Raw genomic sequence first — 20,689 nt, forward strand, 5'->3', positions numbered from 1 at the left:
TCCTTACCAGAAGTCCCTAGGAAGGTAGGTAGGTAGGTAGGTAGGTAAGTACACAGATAGATAGACAGACAGATCCTATTGGTTCTGTTTTCCTATCAAACCCTAATACAAGTCATTAACCCCTCAGTGTTTCTGCGAGGCCTAGAGAAGGTGTCTGTAGAGGTGACATTGTGCCCAGCTCGCAGTGGGCCCTCCATGACAGCTACGGCCGTACCTCCCTTCTTCTGCAAGGCCTGTGGAGTTGCTGAGAAAACACACACAGAAGCAAATGTGCCTGAGTGGATGGAGGCCCCTCGGCAGGTTGAACGGAGGAGGACATGGCACCCTGTGGGGTTCTGTACAGTCGTTCGGACAAGGAAGGACGCTTTCCCAGAGGTCTGCCCGGACCATGCTCCCTCCTCGCCCCTCTGTCTGTGGGGCACACTCCCCGCCATTGTGTGCTGTGCTCACAGGCTGTGTCCATTGTCTGCCTCCCCCCCTTGAATGGCCGTGACATGAGGGCACGGGGTTACATGTGCACCTTTCACTGTAGACGCCCCCACACCTGGAACGGTTGCTGATGTGTAACTGGGGTGCAATAAGCATTTCTCAAATAAAAGCATGAATGAATGAAGACAGTGCAACCTGAGGAAACGTTTATGAAATGTAACTTTCAGCGAAGAAAGCAAATCATAAAATAGGAACATCGTGATGCTAATCACATTTTAGCGAAAACGTGCTGTGTCCACCACATCGCACATTGTGCTAGACAGTGGGGGTGGGAAGTTGAATAAGACTGAGATTTTTATTTTAAAGGATCCACGGTCTAGAGAGAGAAGACAGGACTGTAGAAGTGTGCTTCGATGCCACGAGGGGAGCGCCCACCGAGAGCTGTGTGAGGTGCTGTGGGAGCCAAGAGGCCGGAACCCTGGTAACAGCTGCACTCAACGATGGAGGCTCACTGAGGGCCAGGAGCCCCGTGCCTCTCAGCACTGGCGTTACTTCGGGTCATCGTCCCAACAGTCCCATGGGGCAGGTGTTAGCCTTGTGCCTATGTTAGAGACGGAGAAGCCAAGGCCCAGAAGGGCAAAGGAACTCTCTTCTTTAGGGTCTCGTAGCCATTCGGAGCAGGGGTGGAATCAGAAGCCAGGTGGGTCTGCCTCCACAGCCCGTGTCCCTAACCCCTGGGCCTCATGCTTCTGGGTCTTACACACAGAGGGCTGAAACTCAAGCATCAGATGAACGGAAGTTTGATGGGACAGAAAAGAAAAGAAATTACTGGAAGAAAATATATTAAAAATCTAGGAGGGAGAGAGCCAGGGAAAACATGGAGTGTGTACCTGAACTTTTCTGTACTTTTCAAATTTGTGTGATTATGTGTTTCTTTTACCATCATACACAACTTTGCTAATATAATCTGGAGTTGCAAGTTTTCATTTCAATGTTCATTTTAAAGAAAAACACTGACGATCACTGAATTCCCTGTCCTACCCAGAGGAAACCTTCACCTTGGGATACGGTCAGCAAGCTCTTTCCTCACCTCACTGACTTTTACGATGCTCAGAAATGCCCCCACCTTTGCTGACGTGTGCTGTGTTTTATTTTTGCCATGCCCTGAACAGTTCAAAGTCCGCATTAAAATACAAGGGTTTTTCAACCTTTGTCCATGCAAGCCTAGCAAGAATTCCCCAGCACTCAGCTTCCTTATTAATAAAGCTGAAAAATACTATTTCAGCTTCCACAGAAGCTGTTTCTGAAGGTTGTTTATTTAAAACAATGGTAGAAACACAGGCAAACACTTGTTTTTTCTTCCAAAAACCTCAGCTCATTTCTTCTGCCTTTGTCTGCCTCTTTTTCCTACTTTTTCAAATGTAGTAGCATTCAGCACAAATGTCACCACCTCTGTCACTCCCCCCATCCCCCACCCCCTGTCAGGGACATGCATCCAACTCCCAAGGGCTTATGATTTTTTTTAAGTGTATGTGGGTAGGTTTATTGACTCCCATAACTGGCAGCCCAGGAAGCAAATCTGGCTTCAGGACTGGCTGAGCCCAGGGCCTGAAATTACAGGCAGCTGAATTCTATGTCACTTGCATTTTTCAGCTTAGTTTCACTTCTACAGACTGGTTTGAATAAATAAATGGGTGGGCGAGGGACTGAATGGATTTTGACTCTATGCAAGACCCTGGGAATAAAGAAATTTAAGGAAGGGGTAGTCCCTCGGAAAACTAAAATGGAAAACACGGCTTTAGCTGGAGCAGAGCCTCACACCATCGTGAGGATGAACTTGGGGGACCATGATGGAGACGGGGGGCCGGCAAGGAGCCAAAACCGAGGCGCTGGCACCGGGATCTGGCGTGGCAGGAGCGTAGTAGGCCTGGTGACAGCTTAGTGAGACTCAGGAGGCGGGTCTGGGGTTTCTGCTGTGCGGGCGCGCGGTGCCCGGCACGACCTCCGGGCTCTGGGCGGGGACTGGGACGCGCTCGGGGCGCGCTCTGGGCGGCAGCGGCGCGCTCTGCCTCGGTGGCGGGAGAAGCGCTTCCGGTGGTGAGTGAGGCTGCGCCAGCCGGGTCCTGCGAGTGGAGCCGGCAGCGGCCCGAGGGGAGCGGTGAGTCGCGGGTGGCGGCGTGGCCAGCATGGGTGGGAAAAGCCCAGGGAGTCTGGTGGGGAGGCGCGGGCTCCGGCGGGGGCGTGCGCCGCGTGCCGGCTGCAGGGACACCCCCGGCTGAGCGATTACAAGTCCCCTCGCCGTGCCGGGGACCGCCCGGGCCAGAGGTCCCTGCATCTTGGGGACCTCAGCCATCAGCTGCCTGACAGCTCCCCACTCCGGCGGCCGGAGCTCCCCCGCGCTCCCCCGATGGGAGGGGGCTCACCCACGCCCGCCCGCACGCCCCCTGCCGCGCGCTGTCTCTGGCCACAGCGAGCGCGACGAAACTCCCTGCGGGGAGGACACCCAAGATGGCTGCCGAGAGGACGGGCACCGCGCGCGACTGCTAGGCGACCGGGTGGCCCCGACCCCCACGCCCCTCTTGCTCCTCGTCCTTGGCTCTCCTGGCTTGGAGCGGGGCTCTGGGGCCGGAGGGGACCGCTGGCCCGGCCCTAGAACTCGCACTCCAGGAGGGAAGAGATGGGCAAGAGTCCGGTCCTGGGCAGACCTTGCATTTCTCTGCCCTTCTTGATCTTCCCCCTGTCGCAGGTCTGTAACCTTATCGGAGTGACAATAGCCGCATTAGCTACTACATGTGAGCAGGTCATTCAGGTCCCTTTAGTTTGACATTCTTCCACCCCTGTGAGATACTCAGCCCGATGAGAAAACTGGCCCAGAGAGGTTGAGTCATCTGCCCAAGGTCACACAGCTGGCCACCGGAGTGTCAGAGGCTCCCCCCTGCTGAACTGTCTAAAATTGCCCCCTCGGGCACGATGTGCCCGTGCTCTTCCTTTAACTCGTTTGTCCGCAGTTGAAACGAACTGTTTCCTGGCTGGCTGTATTCTCTCGTTGTGATCGGGGCGTGTTTGCCTTTGCTCCCCTCCCTGCCCTCCGCACCCGGCAGTGGCCTGCGCCTCGGACACTCGGGGCAAGTGGGCGGTGAGCGCCTGGGAATGCAAAAGCCACCGTCTGCCGTGCTGAGTGACAGCACCTCTGGGCCCGCAGGACATGTGGTTGGTTATTTCCTCAGAAGTCCTAATCTCTCTTCTGCCTCACCTTCTAGATTTTTGAGATGGGTCCCTAGCGTTTCTCTTCCTTTGTCCACTCCCAGTTTGCTGAGCTTCTTCCGGGTCCCAGGCATCGTCGTAGGTGGAAGGGGGCACGCAGGTAAATAAGGGAGCTGTGCAGCTGCTACAGAGCTGGGCTCAGACCTGACACAGAAGGTGTGCACAGCGAGAGGGGGCTCTGTGGGAGGATGATCAGAGGCTCCACCAAGAAGTGCTGGGGCCTCAAGCAGGCCCTTCCTCCCCCCAGGGCGGCAGGGGTCCAGCTGGCCAGGCTGACAGCGTGTGGAGAGGAGGCCCCGTCAGCTCCCATGTGTCATTGCTCTAAGCTCGCTGTCAAGGATCAGATGGAGCGTGCAGGCCCTCAGGCCCCCTGGCCTTCAGGACAGGGACCGTCCTAGCAGGGCCAGCTATAATTTGCCTGCAGCGAACTGTTTCAAATGCCCTCAACACTCTGTTCGAGTTCTCTGACACCCCATGTGGTTGGGCATGGAAAGGTGCCAACAGGGAGGGAACATCCCTTCTGCGACCGCACTGACCGCACTTCCTGCGGAGAAGGCTGGGAGGACAACCAGGGCAGCAGCGGCCTTAGGGCAGGTCCACCTCCTCTGCTCTCTGGCGGCCTTAGAACGGATGGACAGTGGCCCTACACCCTACCAAGCGGGCAGTGCTTACACGTGCCCAATCGGGGTGCAGCCTTTCAATTGAGGTTAAAGGGAAAAAAATCATTAGCAGTGAGTCGTTCAAAAAAAAAAAAAATACTGACATTGCAAGTTAGCCTGGAAAGAGAAAAATGAAGTTAGAATGCATGACAAATCCACACTGAATTATCAGAAGTTCAAAGCTATTCAATTTTTAGTTAACTACTATCGTAAAATATTTTCATAGACAGCAAATAATCTGAGTTGACTCTTTGATGGGAGTGCAACACTCAACCACACCTGTCCAGATGTTACAGATCGGCAGTATTTCATCGTTGTTTCAGCCTCATGCCACCACCTCAGGCAGAAACCAATAGAATTTTTATTTGTTTGTTTATTTTTAGAGAGAAGGGAAGGGAAGGGAAGGGAAGGGAAAGAGAGGGAAAGATCAATGTGTGGTTGCCTCTCACGCGCCCCCTACTGGGGACCTGGCCCACAAACCAGGCATGTGCCCTGAATGGGAATCGAACAGGCGACCCTTTGTTTTGCAGGCTTGTGCTCAATCCACTGAACCACACCAACCAGGGCAGTAGAATTTTTTTTTAATGAAGAGGAATTTCACCCACCCTAAGATATAGATGAAGAAACCCAACCCCAAAATTGATCTTGAGGACTGGAATACGCACAGGGATCGTGTTGTTAGCTGGGCGTTTTACAGTTAATAAAAGCAAGGTCTCTGCATGGCGGGGTGGGAGTAGGGGCGGGAAGATGGTGGGGGGAGACAGGCAGAAGGCAGTAATTGCGCACATCTTCCCAATTCAAGGCTGCGCCCACCTCTCCTGACAGGCCCGTCCCCGGAGTAGAGGAGTGCGTGCCGCAGAAAGCCACTGCTGAGTGGAAATGCCCTTTGAAAGGACAGTTTCTGCCTAGGGCCCACTTTCTGGTCTCTGGTCTGATCTCCTGTGTGGCCGTGCCCAAGAGAAAGGAGCGCTGTGTGTGGGTGACCAGCTGAAAGCCAGACAACGAAGGACATTTGCTACTCCTTGCGTGGGCCTGGCCGTCCTGGCAGACACACGGCCCCCGGCCCTCCGAGGGGCCGGAGTGCGGCACAAGGTCAGACAGAGCAGCCACTCCCAGGCTTGTCACCTGGGGCTTGGAACTTGGTGTCTCCGAGGAACTACAGATGGGGAATTACCTGAAAGGGCTGAAGCAAGGAGTGAGTGGTCTGATAGCGCAGGGCAAGCCCAGGGCCCGGCACATAAGGGGCGCTCCGTCCCGTCCCCCCACAGCGACTGAGCCGGGGCCCCACTCCTGCCTGGCCCTGACTGGACAGACCAGGGCAGCCAGACCTCCTTGTCTCTTTCAGACAGCACTTGTTTTAGCCAAGTTTCCAATTTAATGCCTTCACTGTCGTTGTTAATCTTTAGCGAGAGTTAAAGGGCTTTGTCACTAAGTCCCTGATGCGGCACATTCTCTGCTTATTTTCTGTGAAATTTTGGAAAAGTCTTTTCCGACAGTGAAGCGGTTTCCTGGCATGTGGCCAAATGTCTGAAGTGAAGTTTATCTTGGGGAAAAGTTCTGCTTACATGTTTCTGGTTATCTCTTCGATGTGCTCGGGCAGCAAAGCTCCATTCCATTCCTGCCCCCACCGCCCCCACCCAACCCCCAGCCACTGCACGTCTGGGCTGGACTCCAGCCGCCGCGGACAGCAGCTTCACTCCTGGAGGCCTGGCCTGTTAGTGACGACCTCACCTTTGCCCGCCAGGTACAGTCAGGGCCCATCGAGCCCTGCAGCCCATGTCCGCTTGCCGATCCCACCAACTCTGGGAGCCAGCACTGACCTCTGCCCCACAGATGAGAAAACTGAGACTCAGAGGTGGGAAGTGACATGCCTAGAAAGGAAGGGACAGAACCAGGACTGGAATGCTGTGGCTAAAGTCCAGCTGTGATCCCGCGGGTCGTCAGGGTGGGCCCTTGGGGACCGGGCCACAGGGCAGGGGCCCTCCTCAGCAGGAACCAGCTCAGAAGGACAGGCCCAGCAGCTGGCATGAGTGGCCCTGGAGTCACCTAAATAAGTATGTTGCCCCCACCAGAGGGTAAGAATCTTCCCTTCACTGGTAGGGCTTCTGGTTATTATTTATTTATAGCTTTTATACTCTTTCAAACATAGTGTTTTCCAAACTTAACTAATCGTAGGATACCAATGGTTTACTTCTTAAAATTCAGGTTCCTAGACCCCACCACGCTCTTGAATCAGGGTTTCCAGGGAGATGCTTGTCTGTCACAGCCGCCACCCAGGAAGCAGGGATTCTGGAGCCGGACAGCTGAGGCAACGCTTTGGCACGGACACTTACTGGAGCACCTTAGCTGACCGCCCTGGTGCCCGCGCTGTTAGGAGGGTTAGGGGAGAAAATGTAAGACAAGCTCTTAGACTAGGCGGTTATTTGATGCCAGTGGATATTATTAGGTGATACGCTACCCCTGCTGACGAAGATACACAGACCTGGACCCTGGGATAATGTCTCCAGGGTGACAGTCGCGGTGGAGCTGGGATTTGAACTCAGATATACCGCCTCCACACTCTATAACCCTTCCTTCCCTCGTCACCTCCGCCCAAGGATTCCAGGCTAGAGGACGGTGAGGGAGGTGCTGCTTGCAGCCAGGAACCCCAGTTCAGCTAACTGACTGGCTCGGTAGACTCATTTAGAAACTAAACAGATCACCACCGACTCATTGGAGCTGCCTGCTCACCAGCCGTGAAGGCTGGGGTGTGGGGGGACCGGTCCGGGCCGAGGAGCCGGGGGGCATGCCCTTGCATGGCTGTGCGATGCCTGTGTGGTCTCTAACCTGGGAGGAAGGCAGGCAGGCCTCCCAGAATGGCTCCTGAAGACTGGGACACAAGCTTAAAAGTTCCTTGGGAAAAGTCCCGGCTCCATGGACAACTCAACTGTTCAATGACGCTTCCAACTTAGAGGGAGAAACCTTTTACTACCCCTGTCACTTGGACACATAGAGGCCATTACAGGCTATCAGTCACCCAATCCCACTACCGTAGTGTCTGCAGGGACAGGGAGGCCTGAGGAGGAGAGAGAAGTGGGAATGGAGCACACAGCATTTGTCCGTTAAGTTTGCCGTCCTTGGGGTCCGTGCTGCCCCAAAACGGTTACAATAACAACACCCAAATCACTGATCACAGAGCACCATGACAAATATAATAATGATGAGAAAGTCGGAACTCTCTTGAGAATTACTGAACTGTGACACAGACTGAGCAAATGCCATCGGAAAAATGGGGCCCATCGACTTGCTCCAGGCAGGGTTGCCACTGGCATTCACTTTGTAAAAACTGTCTTCAAGGCACAATAAAACGAGGTGTGCCAGTATTTCAACACCCAAGAGACCTCCTTGCAGCAGGCACTTCCCTCCGTCTCTGTTCTGGACTCTTACAGCCTCTTTTGCTCCTCTACACCCCCATTCCATCGTTTCTTCAGATCATGAAAACTGAACCTGTCCAAAATCGGAAATCTGCCTGGACAATGCGGAAAGCAGAACATTTTGCTGTTGACCCCCTGCAGTTACTAAACCAGCTGGTGACCGACTGCTCAGTAAATGCCCCCTGCGGAGGCTCGCCGCTTAGTCCCCCGAGGCTGTGTGGTCCACCTTCCCTTTCTCTTTCCCGGCCTCTCTGACTGCCTGACGCTCTCTCAGTGGTTCCGCATCTCATCAGGGCCTCAGGTGAACACGGTGCGGAGGATGCGCTCCCCACTGGTGTCTCCTGGTTTGCTCAGTGGTCCCTTCCCTTGCGTTAGGTGTTATAAAGCTAGTGAACTCATGTGCATATTCTTGAACATGTACTCTGGTGTCCTGTGCGGCCTGGCCCTGGGAGGTGTGGCACCGTTCTCTAAACAGAGGTGCGATCTTCGACCAATTTCCACCTTTGTTGGGGGAGGGGAGGCGGCAGGTCAGGGGCAAGTCCGGGACCCTAGGCCTGGGCTGGCTGCTTCTCATTAAACAGCCCCGCCTTCAGGGAAGCCATACCCACTGCTCCCCCTCCCACCGCACCAGGGACTTCACTCCCTCCCAGGACAGGGACAGCCCCGCCTACTGGTAGAAACAGCGGAGACAGACCAGAATGCAGTAGCGGTTTGATGCTGAATATTTCCCCCAGAAAAAGGGCTTCGAACATGAGACCATGTCACTGTTGATATTATTTTTCTTTAACTTTTTCTATTTCTAGTTTCTCTAGAGTAGTTTTCGGTTTCCAAATGTAAGGAAGGATATAATACCACGGACTTATAAAAAGACATATGTGGGAAATCATTGAAATTTGGTTGAGATTTATGGACAAAGTGGGTTTAGATCGTCTTTCTGCCATTAACAGTAAAATTATTTTTGGAAGTAGGAATATACATGCGTCTTTACTTGAAGATCAGGGAGACGCAGAAGGCCCTAACTGTACCCCGACACTGTCAGTCTTAACTGGACTTGTCTCTCTGACCCCCCCTCGTCCAGGACCATGTCTGGGGAACTCCCACCGAACATTAACATCAAAGAGCCTCGATGGGATCAAAGCACTTTTTTGGGACGAGCCAGCCACTTCTTCACTGTAACGGACCCCAGGAATATCCTGCTCACCGACGAACAACTAGAGAACGCCCGAAAAGTCGTGCACGATTACGGGTAAGGTCAGGGTCGTGCTTTCGGCTGAATGTATTAGCAGAGCATCATGTCAGCCTATTGTCTTTAAACCTTCACTTAGCAAGCTCACAATTTTGGTTTTCCCAATGGAATCCTTTTCACAAAAAAAAAAAAAAAAAAAAAAAAAAGGAAGGTGTGTTTTATCCCCCATCGCTGGCCCTTAACACAGATGTCCAGGAGTCACAGTACCTTGAAAATAAGACAGCCCTCCCTCCAACTCATCGGTACCTGTCTGTGAGGCCCCCTTGTCACAGCACCCTGCCCCTTCTCATCCGCCTCCTGCATCTACAGCCACCCCTTGCACCTTTCTATGTCCTGATGGAGAAGACCCCACACAAAAGGCAAACTGGCGAGAATTAGGGTGGGCTGGCTGCTTCGGAGATAAATAATGAGCCTTTCTAGCCTAGGTTTTCAAACTATTGATACAAATACGAATTCATATTCTTGATCGCCACGGCTTTTGTCAAATTGGTTAGAAACATTTTAGAGTTTGCAAAGTTCAAACTATATTTTTAAATATGTCATTTAAAACAACGAATATGTCTAAGTTTACTACTTCCCTATTATACAAGGTATGTTTTAGTTCTTCCAAGTTATAGATAATTTGAGATATGTGGGCTTGAAATGTTCATTTTACGTGTTTATTATCCTTTGTGTCACTAACACCTCACTGAGTCCATGCAATGTGCTGGTCGCTCCTTCAGGCACAGCTGCTGCTTTAAGTCAGCGGAGACGTGAAGGCCGTCTAGCTGCCTGTCTGTCCCCGCTGGCGGGGTACGAGAGACGAGTGACTATTTGTTGTTGTCTCCCTAGACAAGGAGTTATTCCGCCGGGTCTCACAGAAAATGAACTGTGGAGAGCAAAGTACATCTATGACTCAGCTTTTCATCCCGACACCGGCGAAAAGATGGTTTTGATAGGACGAATGTCGGCTCAGGTTCCCATGAACATGACCATCACAGGCTGTATGATGACGTTTTATAGGTAAGTTACAGAAAGGTGACAACAGCTCATTCTGTATCACAGGAGCTTCGAGTAGATTTTTGCATGTAAATAATGTCCTTGAAGTAAGTAAGATTTCATGTTGAGTGCCAATCTGCATAGATGCAACTCTAGGGGTCTGTTGTACCTTTTCCTTCCACCGAAGTTTTCTCTCTGTTGTTCAAGAGGAGCTTGAACTTTTTTCCCTAAAGCTTAGACCCAAAGGAAATGAGATGGACAAAGGGAATAAAATTCCCGCCTTCGCCCATTCCTGCGACACAGGTGCAGGTGTGGGTGGCGGTGCAGACGGAGACGTGTAGGTTGCACATGCAGGTGGGAGGGATCAGGATGGCTTCGCCTACCCATGGCTTCCTTTCCTCCCCATAACAAGCACCTGACATTTACTGAGTACCTGCTCTGTGCCAGGCTCTCTACAAATGTAAGGTAAAGCATAAGGGAGGTACTCCATCCTCACCATAATCTTCTGAGCTCGGTGTCGCCCGCATCTAACGAGTGAGGAATCCGGGATGATGAAAATCTGCCCAGCCGCCAGGTCCTAAGCCTCTGACCCAGCGTTCTCCCACCTCTGGTCCCCTCCTCTCTGGTCACCGGGGCTCGAGTTTCCCGCCCTGCACAGCAGCTAGGCCCGCAGGCGAGGGCAGCAGTGTGATGGCTCTCTCTGTTTCAGGACCACGCCGGCGGTGCTGTTCTGGCAGTGGGTCAACCAGTCCTTCAACGCCGTGGTCAATTACACCAACAGGAGTGGAGACGCGCCCCTCACTGTGAAGTAAGGCCACGATTTACCCGCCCACCGCCCCTCTCCACTGCTCGTCTGACGGGGTGGTGTCGCGCTACTGTTTAAACAAGTAGATTATGGAGCATACTTCTCAGCAGTGGTCCTTTCTCTCCCTTTCCGCCAATGTGACTTTTGTCCAGACTGACTTCTCGGATGTCACTCGTGCTGTTAGTGGCGCTGGTAGGAGGGGTAGGAGGATGGGTCTTCCACCCGCTCGGGCTCTTCTCCCCACAGAACACACAGCAGCAGCTCAGGGGGGAGGGGCTGTCGCGAACGACACGTTGCACCCCCATCCGCCCTGTGCGTGTGGACAGACGCCAGCAGCAGAAGTAGCCTCGTCCACAGTGTGCTCTTTGCAGAGGTCAAGGGGCCTTTATACCTGATTTGTCTTAAACGTGGTCACTGAGGGAGCCAAAGTGAATGAGTTTAAACTTTTGCCTCCCTGAAAAAAACTGCAGACGGGTGGAAGTGATCCGTTAACCAAAACTTTCAGCGTAGCTTGTCTAACGCATCCGTTCTATCACTTTAAGTGGCTTTTCGCGGTCTGCACTCTTGTGCTGTGATCGTTGTAACAAAGGACGCGGGCTCTGCAGCCAGCAGGGTTTGTCGCTCCTGACTTGCACCCAGTGCTTTAAGTGAAATGCATTTCTAAACAGGAGAGAATTGCTTGGGCTTCGTTGTATTTTGAGGATGAGACGTTTTGCACTTTTATGCACTAAGTTATCGTTTTAAGGAGAACAGCATGGCATTTTTACTTTCAGTATGATAGGAGTATTTTGAAGAGTTTGTTTTTAATTTAAATGAATGTGCCACAAACACACAGGCCAGATGCACCTTCCCACATGCGCTGCCTCCCGCACACACAGCCCCCGCCCGTCCCCGCCGACATGGCCCGTTCCGTGCGTGCCCGTGTTTTCCTTTTCTTGCGTTCTGTGCTGTGTGAAGGGCCCCACTGTTTATGTGGGTCTGCTTGCCTTTCTCTGGGCTCCGCCACTTGCAGAGCGATGGGGACGTTGTCTTGCAGACTATCTGTTCTTAATCATGCCCTTTCACATTTTCCCCTCAGTTTAAAAAAAAGTCTCCTGCCACATACCCGTTATTTGTTTACTTGTGTGCCATCCTTCTTTTCAGTGAACTGGGCACGGCCTACGTGTCTGCGACGACCGGCGCTGTGGTGACCGCTCTAGGACTCAACGCGCTGACCAAGGTGCCGGGGGTCTCCTCCCCACGGGAAAGCTTCCTAGTTGGTTCTCCCTGCCTCGCTCCGAGTCACTCTGTTATTCCTCAAAATAGTGCAAGTCCTAGGACTCTCCCATTGTCGTTCTCTTCAATGGCATGCTTTAGTTATAGCTTCCAATAAGCCTGGGGAGGGGTGTCACTCTAGGCAAGACCCTGCTCTGCGCGTGACACTGTGTTCAGTCCCAAGTCAAGCGCTAAATGCTCCCCCACCCCAACAGCCCACCAGAGGCTGCAGGCAGCGGGCCTCCGGCCACACCTTGGAGGACAGGGACAAGCCCGCACCTGACCTCAGGACTTTGGGGCTCAGAGCCCTTCTCCAGCAGCCACACTAAGCTGCCACAATGCCTTAGGCGGCCCAGCTGGAAGTATAGAACTGCCGCTAGGAAACCGGCCGTGAGGGCCCCCCGAGTTTCTACACAAGTAGGGCCTGCACTTCCCACAGCTTTCAAGCAGCAACCAGTGCGGCCATTCGGGAGTGCAGGGACAGCCGGGTAATGCGTTGGGACGCTCTCTTCCGCAGCACGTGTCGCCGCTCATAGGACGTTTCGTGCCCTTCGCCGCGGTAGCCGCCGCCAACTGCATCAACATCCCGCTCATGAGGCAAAGGTGGGTCACCCGCACCTCCGCAAGGGCTGTGCCTGACAGCGGCAATGGGATCTTTGTAAGGGTTAGCTTCGCTGAAGGTTTCAAAAATTATTTTAACAGTACAGATAAAAAACTATGGGATTGGAGATTTGCGTCAAAATCAGCAGGAATTGGGGGTGAGGATGGGCCCACTGATGAAACAAGCTCAGCCACTGAGTTGCTAAATGCCTGGAGCAGGCCGCGCGGAAGAGGCTGGAATACTCTTTCCAGCTCTGTGCAGTAACAAGTTTCAAAGGATGTATCTCACACTTAAATTTAGTTGTGTCGGGTCTAGGGAAAGATTTAGACACAGAAAGTTTTTTCTCTAAAACAGGTCCTTCTCCCCACCATCCCTGGAATTTTCATCGGGAGTTTAAAGTAATGTTAATCGACACCTTTGGAAGTATATTTTTAGAACTGGCAAAAATTAGAGGAGAACGAGAAAAAGCATTTTGGAACGGATAACAAAACACAGGGTAACGCTAGGAGCTGCCGTGACAGCCTATGTGACTGTTGCCACTTACTGATTTGTCACAAGTACCCCATGGTGCCATCCGCTGGGACTGCTCCTGGGTCACCGTCAGTTCACTTAGTCTTCCTCTCTTTTGGAAACTTGCTCGAATTTGGACACGAGCATAAAAATCACCCTTACTCTTAAGTTTTCACAGTCACCCTTTGAGTCATATTTTTATTAAAATTGCTATCCCCCCCTTTTTTTTTTAACAAAGTTGCTGTGTTATTTTACCTCTGTGCCTGTCCCGTGAGGATTAAACCTGTTCATGGGATGTGAAAACAGACCCGTTCGTGCCCAAAGTGACACTGGAGTGGGCGATCGGGTTACGTGGGGACCTGACCTTTCCGGCCGTTCCAGGAAGGCATGTGTGGACATGTTGGCATGTGCTTTGCTCTCTAGGGAACTCAAGGTTGGCATTCCCATCACGGATGAACAGGGGGCCCGCCTGGGTGAGTCGGCACACGCAGCGAAACAAGCCATCACACAGGTGGTCATCTCCAGGATCCTCATGGCGGCCCCCGGCATGGGTTAGTACAGCTGCCGTCCCCTCACTCACCCAAAAAGACAGGCTGAGCAAGCGTGTATGCATCGCTGCACCAAAGAAATCACCCCCCCCTTGGTGGATGGGCTCCTTTGCCAATTTAAAACTAAAACGCAAAACCAACAGAAACCAAGGCTCAGAGAGGTGAGGTAACTTTTCCAGGATTGCCCAGCTAGCAAGTGGCCTGCGGGACTGCAGGCACGGGTCCTTATTCTCTACGCTGCACGGTTGGCCGGCCCTGCCCGCCGCCTGCCAGGGACGGCGTTTGTTTTATTAGTGCAGGGGGCAAGTGTTCCTGATGCTGGTGCTGCTCAGGATTCAAGCTAAATGCAAAATTTAACTTTAGATTGTAGAACTTTCTGGCTGGAAGAGAGCATTACATTCTTTTTAAAAAACCTGGAGAATGAGAACAGTAGATTTTTCCCCCCAATCCTAAAGTATTTTAAATAATTGCTCGGCCAGTGTGAAAATAGCCTAACGGCCATACAAGTATTTGTCAAATCGTGGGAAAAAATGCAAGCTGACACCGGACTGAAATAAAGGTCTCAGCAGGCCTGTCTTTACTTGCAGCCACCCCCCCGTTCATCATGAACACCTTGGAGAAGAAAGCCTTCCTGAAGGTAAGCCCGGGCTCCCTTGCCACTGCCTCGGCCTTTTCAACTCCTTTCCAGACTCCACGCCCACAGAATATTCCCCACATGAATCACGGGGAAAGAACCTGAAGGCCGGTGGCACTTGGGCACTTCCATACATGAAAAGATGTTTCCAGGAACATTTTATTTCTACTCTCGGGTACTGGAGAAAGCTCTCATACATGAGAACCGCTGCCCACCTCTCGAGAGTTTATAACACGGTCACGCGCTTCACCTTAGCTAGGTAATAATGGCGAGAGGGTGTGAGTTTGGTGCTCACGAGCCGCTGTCCATACTCTGGGAAATGAAAGAAATGATTTGGGGGTGGCCCCGTGGGGCAGTGAAGTTAGGGCCCCGGTTCATTTTTCTTGGGAGGCCATATCCAGTCTTGTGTTCGTCTACCAAGTGCCTCCCCTCAAGGTCTGAAAACATTACGGGATGAAACTGTAAGCGAGGAATCTCAACGCATTCTTCTTTTTGTAGCCTCCATGATTCAACGCAGTGGTTTAGGCTTGACCTTTGCTCCCCAGTTCCTACAACAAGTGGGAGACTAGGGGACAGGGTGACTCTTTTGGCTCGTGCCGTCAGGCCTGCCGGGAGGAGTGGGTCAGGCCCCTCACGGGAGGAGCAGGAGTGCCGGGGTGAATTGTTTTGGGTCCTGGAAACAGAATTGGGATTACGACATCACAGGGACACTGCATAGCTCTGAGACAAGGACATAGTTCACTGACCAAACACCTCCTGAATGAGGTCAGTGACTGGGAGAATTCTCAATGCCCACCAGGCATGTCTATTGGCCTGTGTACTCCCGACGGGCCCCAGATGGAAATGAAGGCAGACACTTTGGAACACTCCGTTCACACTTTCGACACAAGTACATTCTTAGGAAAATGCGCGGAGAAGTTATGCAAGGAAGAAACAGTGCTGGTGAGCGCCTCCTCTGACCTGTATCCAGTCTTACGTGTTGATGTGAGACGTGCGCAGAGTCCAAGCGGCTCTCCAGCGCCCCTTTGCTCTGTGGAGCGTCCCTGGGAGAAGTCCACAGACCCCTGGTCACAGCTGCAAGACGCTGCACCCTCTAGAGCCCTCTGACTTCCTGTGTTAGAAGTAGGGGTGGGTGTGCAGAATGGGGTGCTGCAGAAGGCGTCGGAGCAGGGGTGACATCCAGCTTGAGTTTCATGGGCTCAGTCAGAATCTTCCGGGACCCTTGTCAGGACCGAGAGCCTTTGCATCCAAACCACCGCCTTTCATTTGTGCGCATCCTGTGAGGTCGCAGGCCCCTGCTCCCTGAGCCACCGGGTCAGCCCGGGGTGCTGCAGACAGGAGTCCCCTGGAAAGGAGCAGGCTGCTCTCCCGGGCTCGTGTGGGCCCAGGTTCATCCTTCCGTGACATCTCCTTCTGTACTTAGCCTGCCTTCCCGTCACCGAGTCTGTGACCGGCATAGATGTCACACGTCTGGGAAGTGTGGGGACGAGGATTTAGCATCTCCTTATGAAAATCCTTCATCGGACGGTGCCGGCTGCCTGAGGTCCAGCATTTCCTTTTCTTGCTGTCATTTGCGGGGTGGGGCTCTGTGGATCAGTCTCCTCTTGATGACATTTCTCCCTTCCTCTAGTCCACGCCTCTCTCCCCTAATGTTAACCTGTGTGATGTCCTCTGTCACCGGAGTCGTCTTCAGGGACCAGGGTACGCCTCGTACATGAGCATTCTGGGATCGTGATCTTCTAACAGCCTGTGTTGACTCTTAACTAAGTTGGCTGACGTCCTGACAACCATTTCACAACGTGCTTGCAGCTATTCCCGTGGCCTTAGTTATGGGACCATATGCCTCATCGCTCTTTATGTTGTGTGTTTTGGTACCACTCCTTTTGACAACTAAAAATCTAACAGTCCTTTTGGTCTCCAAAAGACCAATCAACTCGTTCACTTCCATTTTTAAAAAGTGGCAGGCAGAAATGGTGTGTGCCAGCCGAACCTTTAACCATATTGATAGCAGCTAACACCAAGAAAGGAAAGATGTGGGAGATGGGGAGGGACGTTTGTGGGGCTTCTGCTCCACCCCAGGCATTGTCCTGGGTGCTTCCTGAACGTGCCCTGACGCATCTGCACCCGCAGGCTTTTAGGAAGCTGTTGTGACCCTTGTTTTGCAGACAGGACACCAGAGCTTGGAGGGTTGGGCTCTGCCTGCTCCCTCCCCACAGATAGGAACAAACTGTTAGGGTGGACATTTGGGACCAGGCTGTACTGCCTCCCAGCCGGAAGCTAAATTATAACTAAACAATAGCAATTTCTCCACCTCCGGTATGAAGCCAAGCATCATTCGGATTATATGTGCAAGGGAAACAAATGAGAAGCCCCCCGGTGTTTTACGTGCGTTTGCTGACAGATCAGGGCAGGGGGAGCACAGGAAGTCAGGACTAGCACGCATGTTGCAGTGTCTCCCCTGATTCCACTAATCACATCCCACCCAGATCTTGTAATGTGGAGAGGTTCCTTCCAGTTAATCGGCAGAAGAAACGGTCTCTAAGAGCCTGTACAAAAAACATTCAAAACAATTTATTTCTCAACACAGAGGTTCCCATGGATGAGTGCGCCCATTCAAGTTGGACTGGTTGGCTTCTGGTGAGTAGAATTCCTTGGATATCATTAATTTTGTTTTTAAAGATAAATGTGCAGCATATGAAAGGGGAGGGGGTGGGGAGGTAATACGGGACCTGGTTTTGAAAATGGGACCACCCCAGAACACCTGGGCTTACGGTCCCGATAATTAGCTAAAGACGTAAATTGTCTTTAGGGAAACCAACAACGTTTGGGCTATTTGCATGATTCTTTTTTAAACTCCAGTTATCTCTTTGGGTTTTTTTAAAAATCATTTTGGCAGTTTTTGGTATAATAAAATGATACAAACCAAACATATTTTTGTGAGGTGATATAGGGCTCGAAAGAGAGAAAGGGGATTGTTGGAAAAGTAAACTGGAAACTAAGTGTTCTGATTTGTTTTTGTTTTTGTTTAAGTTTGGTATTTGCTACGCCTCTGTGCTGTGCTCTCTTTCCTCAGAAAAGGTATGTATTCTTATTCTTCGGAACCATCACAAGTTTTAATCCGAAAAACCAGTTGAAGACACAGGAGCTGTTATTGCATTTCATTGGTGGCAAAGTCAAGGTCCAAGCAGATGAGGGAAGCCGAGGTCTCTTAACAGGAACAGCTGGAGGCAAAGATCAAACGCACATCTGTTTAATTTCGAACCTCTCTGTACCCAGCTCTGTCTACCTGCTCCCACTCCATTTGAGAACGCTTTTTACTTTGTCAGACTCAGGTTAACTCTGGGGCAGCTTTGCTTTTATAACCCTTTAAACATGGGGCCCACCGTCCTCCAGCCCGTCGGCACCTGCGTCTGTGATACAGCTCTACTGGAACGTGCTTTCCACCCCCCGGGGCCGGCAATCACACACACCTGCCTCCGGTGGTTGGTGTATTTGCTTCCCTTCTTCATACTTGTTTTTTCCCTTAAAAGCCTTACTGCCTACTCTCATCCCAAGCTGCCCTGGCATCGTTTTGATGTGACAACTGGGTTGGTGGGCATTAAGTCAGCTTCGTTTAAATGTAGGTCTTCAGCCGCCTCCTGATCTCACTTCCAGGCACAGAGCAGCGGCACTTTGCTGTTCTGGTTTTGAGTAAGTGTTGCCAGGCCGCTGCCCTTGTGATGTCCCTCCCGGGCCAACAGGCTCCAAGCACAGGGTCCGTAATGCCCCGGGCTTTCAGAGTGGGCTGCGGACGAGGCACCCTGTTCTAGAACAAACTTGATCAGGTCCCTCCGCCTGACAGAGAACTCCACCTTTCACCTGCGCGTCCTCCTCTGTCTGTGATCCCGCCATTCTTAAGTGAGGAATTAAACCTATTTACTGCCTTTGTGTGGCTGGCCAAGACCCCTTTAGAGACAGCAGGACCTTTCCGCCCCCACCTCTGCCCAGGTAACGACTGTCCTTCCTCCCTTACCCCAGTTCCATGTCTGTGACAAGCTTGGAGGCTGAGCTGCAGGCCAAGATCCGAGAGACGCACCCCGAGTTGCAACGTGTGTACTTCAACAAGGGACTGTGAAATAGGGAGCTATGCCGTCACCACAACCCTGTCGACCTCGGGCCTTGTGCGGCCTTGGTGAGGAAGTCTTGCTCCACCTCAGTCCTCCCAGTCACACAAACCTCCTGAAGACCCACGTCAGCCTCCAGAGTCAGGCTGGTACAGACAGCACAGCACCTGGGGTGGCCAGGTGCCCCACACCTGCTGGCCCGCTGAATCATGGGATAATTGACGGAAAGGGCCTTCCTGGGGCTTCTATGGTCATTGTTTCCTCAAAGACAATATCCCGGCCCTCACCTAGAGTTTTAAAAAGTACTGCTATGCATAGAGTAGATGTCCAGAATATGCTCAAGAAATTAATTATTAGTCAATGAAAAGGAAGTTCAGGTGATATATTGAATTTTTACCGTCCTTCTGTTTCAAATCAAGGCCATCTAGGTAGTGATTTTGGAAAATACAAAAGCTCTGATGCTAAACAATAAAAAACGACTCATAAAAATTAAGGGCAGTTTTCCTCCAGGCTGGGCAGTGGGCAGCCCAAAGCACATGATAAGTTTTGGGGATCTGAAGGGTAAAGACCCCTTCACGTCCCTCCTGAAAGTCCTGCGAACGGACGAGCGTGATGAGCCGTCGCCGCGGTCAACGCTGTGTGTGGTCATTGCCGGCGGATTGCTTTGGTTTTAAGCTTATCCTGTTTTACATTCTTGTGAAAATGTTATACTTGTTGACTTGATATTCAATTACAACAAATAGTCAAATGTACAAATGTCCAGTTTAGGAAGTATGCTCGGTACCGGCGCCGTGTGACTGGTTGATGCTCGTCCGTCTGATGGTTTTTAGAAGTGACAGCACAGTTCCAGCCCCTCCGTGTCTTTTTTTTTTTTTTGCCATCCCTCTGGATCTCGTTGGCTTTTGGAAAGATACGGAAATAATATGTCCATAAATCAGTGACTAAGTGAATTCTACTCGAAGGTCGTGTCTTGCATTCCACCCTCTTTGAAAGCTGGGAGTCCGTGGGCCGCTGTTCGCGTCACCCGGAGTAGTTTCATGCTTAGTGTACTTCACGGGACAGAGGTGGCGTTCCAGGCTCGCTGGTGTTCCGAGGCGCAGGCCAGGTGCGCGCTACGCCTAGACTGCTATCCAGTTCCGCCGTGGTGCAGGGGTGTGAGAGTGAAAAACAGCGTGGGCACTCGTCTCGGCAGGCTTTCCCCGACGACGTGACCACGCTGAATTTCCCCATAGAGAGAAAACGGTGTGCCTCGTGTCTGTGTTTCTTCTCTAAAAGGATGGGTGGGGGTGCTGCAGCCTGGGGCTGCTCCAAGCCTTCCTCTGTGCCCCCAGAATGCTCCCTTTCGAAGCAGGAGTAGTTCCCGTGGCGCACCCTGGCCTTGGATGCTTCTCTTTAAAAAGGGGTAAAAGCCTCAAACTCCAGGCAGGTCTCCATGAGGTGCTTCAAGGGTGCTTGTCCCAAGAAACCAGAGCACAAGAGGCCCATCCCCTTCCCCGACGCCAGCTGAGGAATCTCGCCCCAGGGTCACTGGTAGCTAGCTCCGTTGCAGGGTCTTTGCCTTGGCTGACAAATGCATGGCTGGGCAGAGGGTGACGAACTGAAAGGCTGACACCCCAGAGAAGGTGCGGCCAGAGCATTGTTATCAGAGGGGTAACAAACACGGAGCTGGGTCTTTTTAAACATTACTTATGGAAGTTTCCGGCTCTTGATGCTTTTACGTAGAGACGTTTACTGTCTCGTTTAATCATGGTTTTATAAAAAGGAACAAATGAACCGGGACGGGGAGCTGTGCTAAGCTCTCAGAAACGCCTGTTCTGGAGGAAAGTTCACGTGAAGTGCAGTGAGCTTGAAGGGCCCACAGTCCCTCCCACACCGCAAGGGGGCCGGGAGGCGTGGCTGTCATGCCTACGGACGGCAGGCGTTACTGCAGAGCCAGTGCGGTGTCTTGCCAGGGTTGGAACCCATGTATCGTTTCAGTGCCACTGGATGAGTGCTCAATAAACTCAGAATGAAAATAAACTCTCTCTTGTGTTTGTTCAGAAAGGGTAACGCAGTTTTGCTGTTACTGTGGTGGTGCCTTCCGTTGAAATGTACTGTCGGGGTGCCATCCACATCTTGTGCTGGAGAGATTTCTGTGTCAGACCTTTAGCAGGGAACACACGTCTCGTTGTGGCTGCCGGTCTTCCCCTCCTTCGGCACCGTGTGCACAGCCCCCCACCCAGAACGTGAATTCGGAGCATGGGGC

The 20,689-nt window shown here is 52.1% G+C and overlaps 1 protein-coding gene across 3 annotated transcripts; it reads left to right on the forward strand.

Annotated features, from left to right (window-relative positions):
- The first annotated feature begins 2,432 nt into the window (after positions 1-2,432).
- On the forward strand, positions 2,433-20,463 carry SFXN1 (sideroflexin 1). 3 transcript variants are annotated; one of them, XM_053926735.2, is made up of 12 exons: positions 2,448-2,587; positions 3,690-3,793; positions 8,844-9,011; positions 9,843-10,013; positions 10,699-10,797; positions 11,938-12,013; positions 12,566-12,651; positions 13,583-13,710; positions 14,295-14,344; positions 16,929-16,978; positions 17,372-17,419; positions 18,359-20,463. In XM_053926735.2, exons 3-12 carry the CDS (start codon positions 8,848-8,850, stop codon positions 18,453-18,455), a joined length of 969 nt encoding a protein of 322 aa, XP_053782710.1. In that variant the 5' UTR covers positions 2,448-2,587; positions 3,690-3,793; positions 8,844-8,847; the 3' UTR covers positions 18,456-20,463. The 3 variants fall into 3 exon arrangements, 2 of the variants coding, with proteins under 2 accessions (XP_053782709.1, XP_053782710.1); XR_008427117.1 differs by lacking the exons at positions 3,690-3,793; positions 18,359-20,463 and adding an exon at positions 15,765-16,042 and having other exon boundaries at positions 2,433-2,587; XM_053926734.1 differs by lacking the exon at positions 3,690-3,793 and having other exon boundaries at positions 2,433-2,587.
- The last annotated feature ends 226 nt before the right edge of the window (positions 20,464-20,689 follow it).

The sequence above is a fragment of the Desmodus rotundus genome, chromosome 6 (assembly GCF_022682495.2).
Source record: "Desmodus rotundus isolate HL8 chromosome 6, HLdesRot8A.1, whole genome shotgun sequence".
Taxonomy (NCBI): domain Eukaryota; kingdom Metazoa; phylum Chordata; class Mammalia; order Chiroptera; family Phyllostomidae; genus Desmodus; species Desmodus rotundus.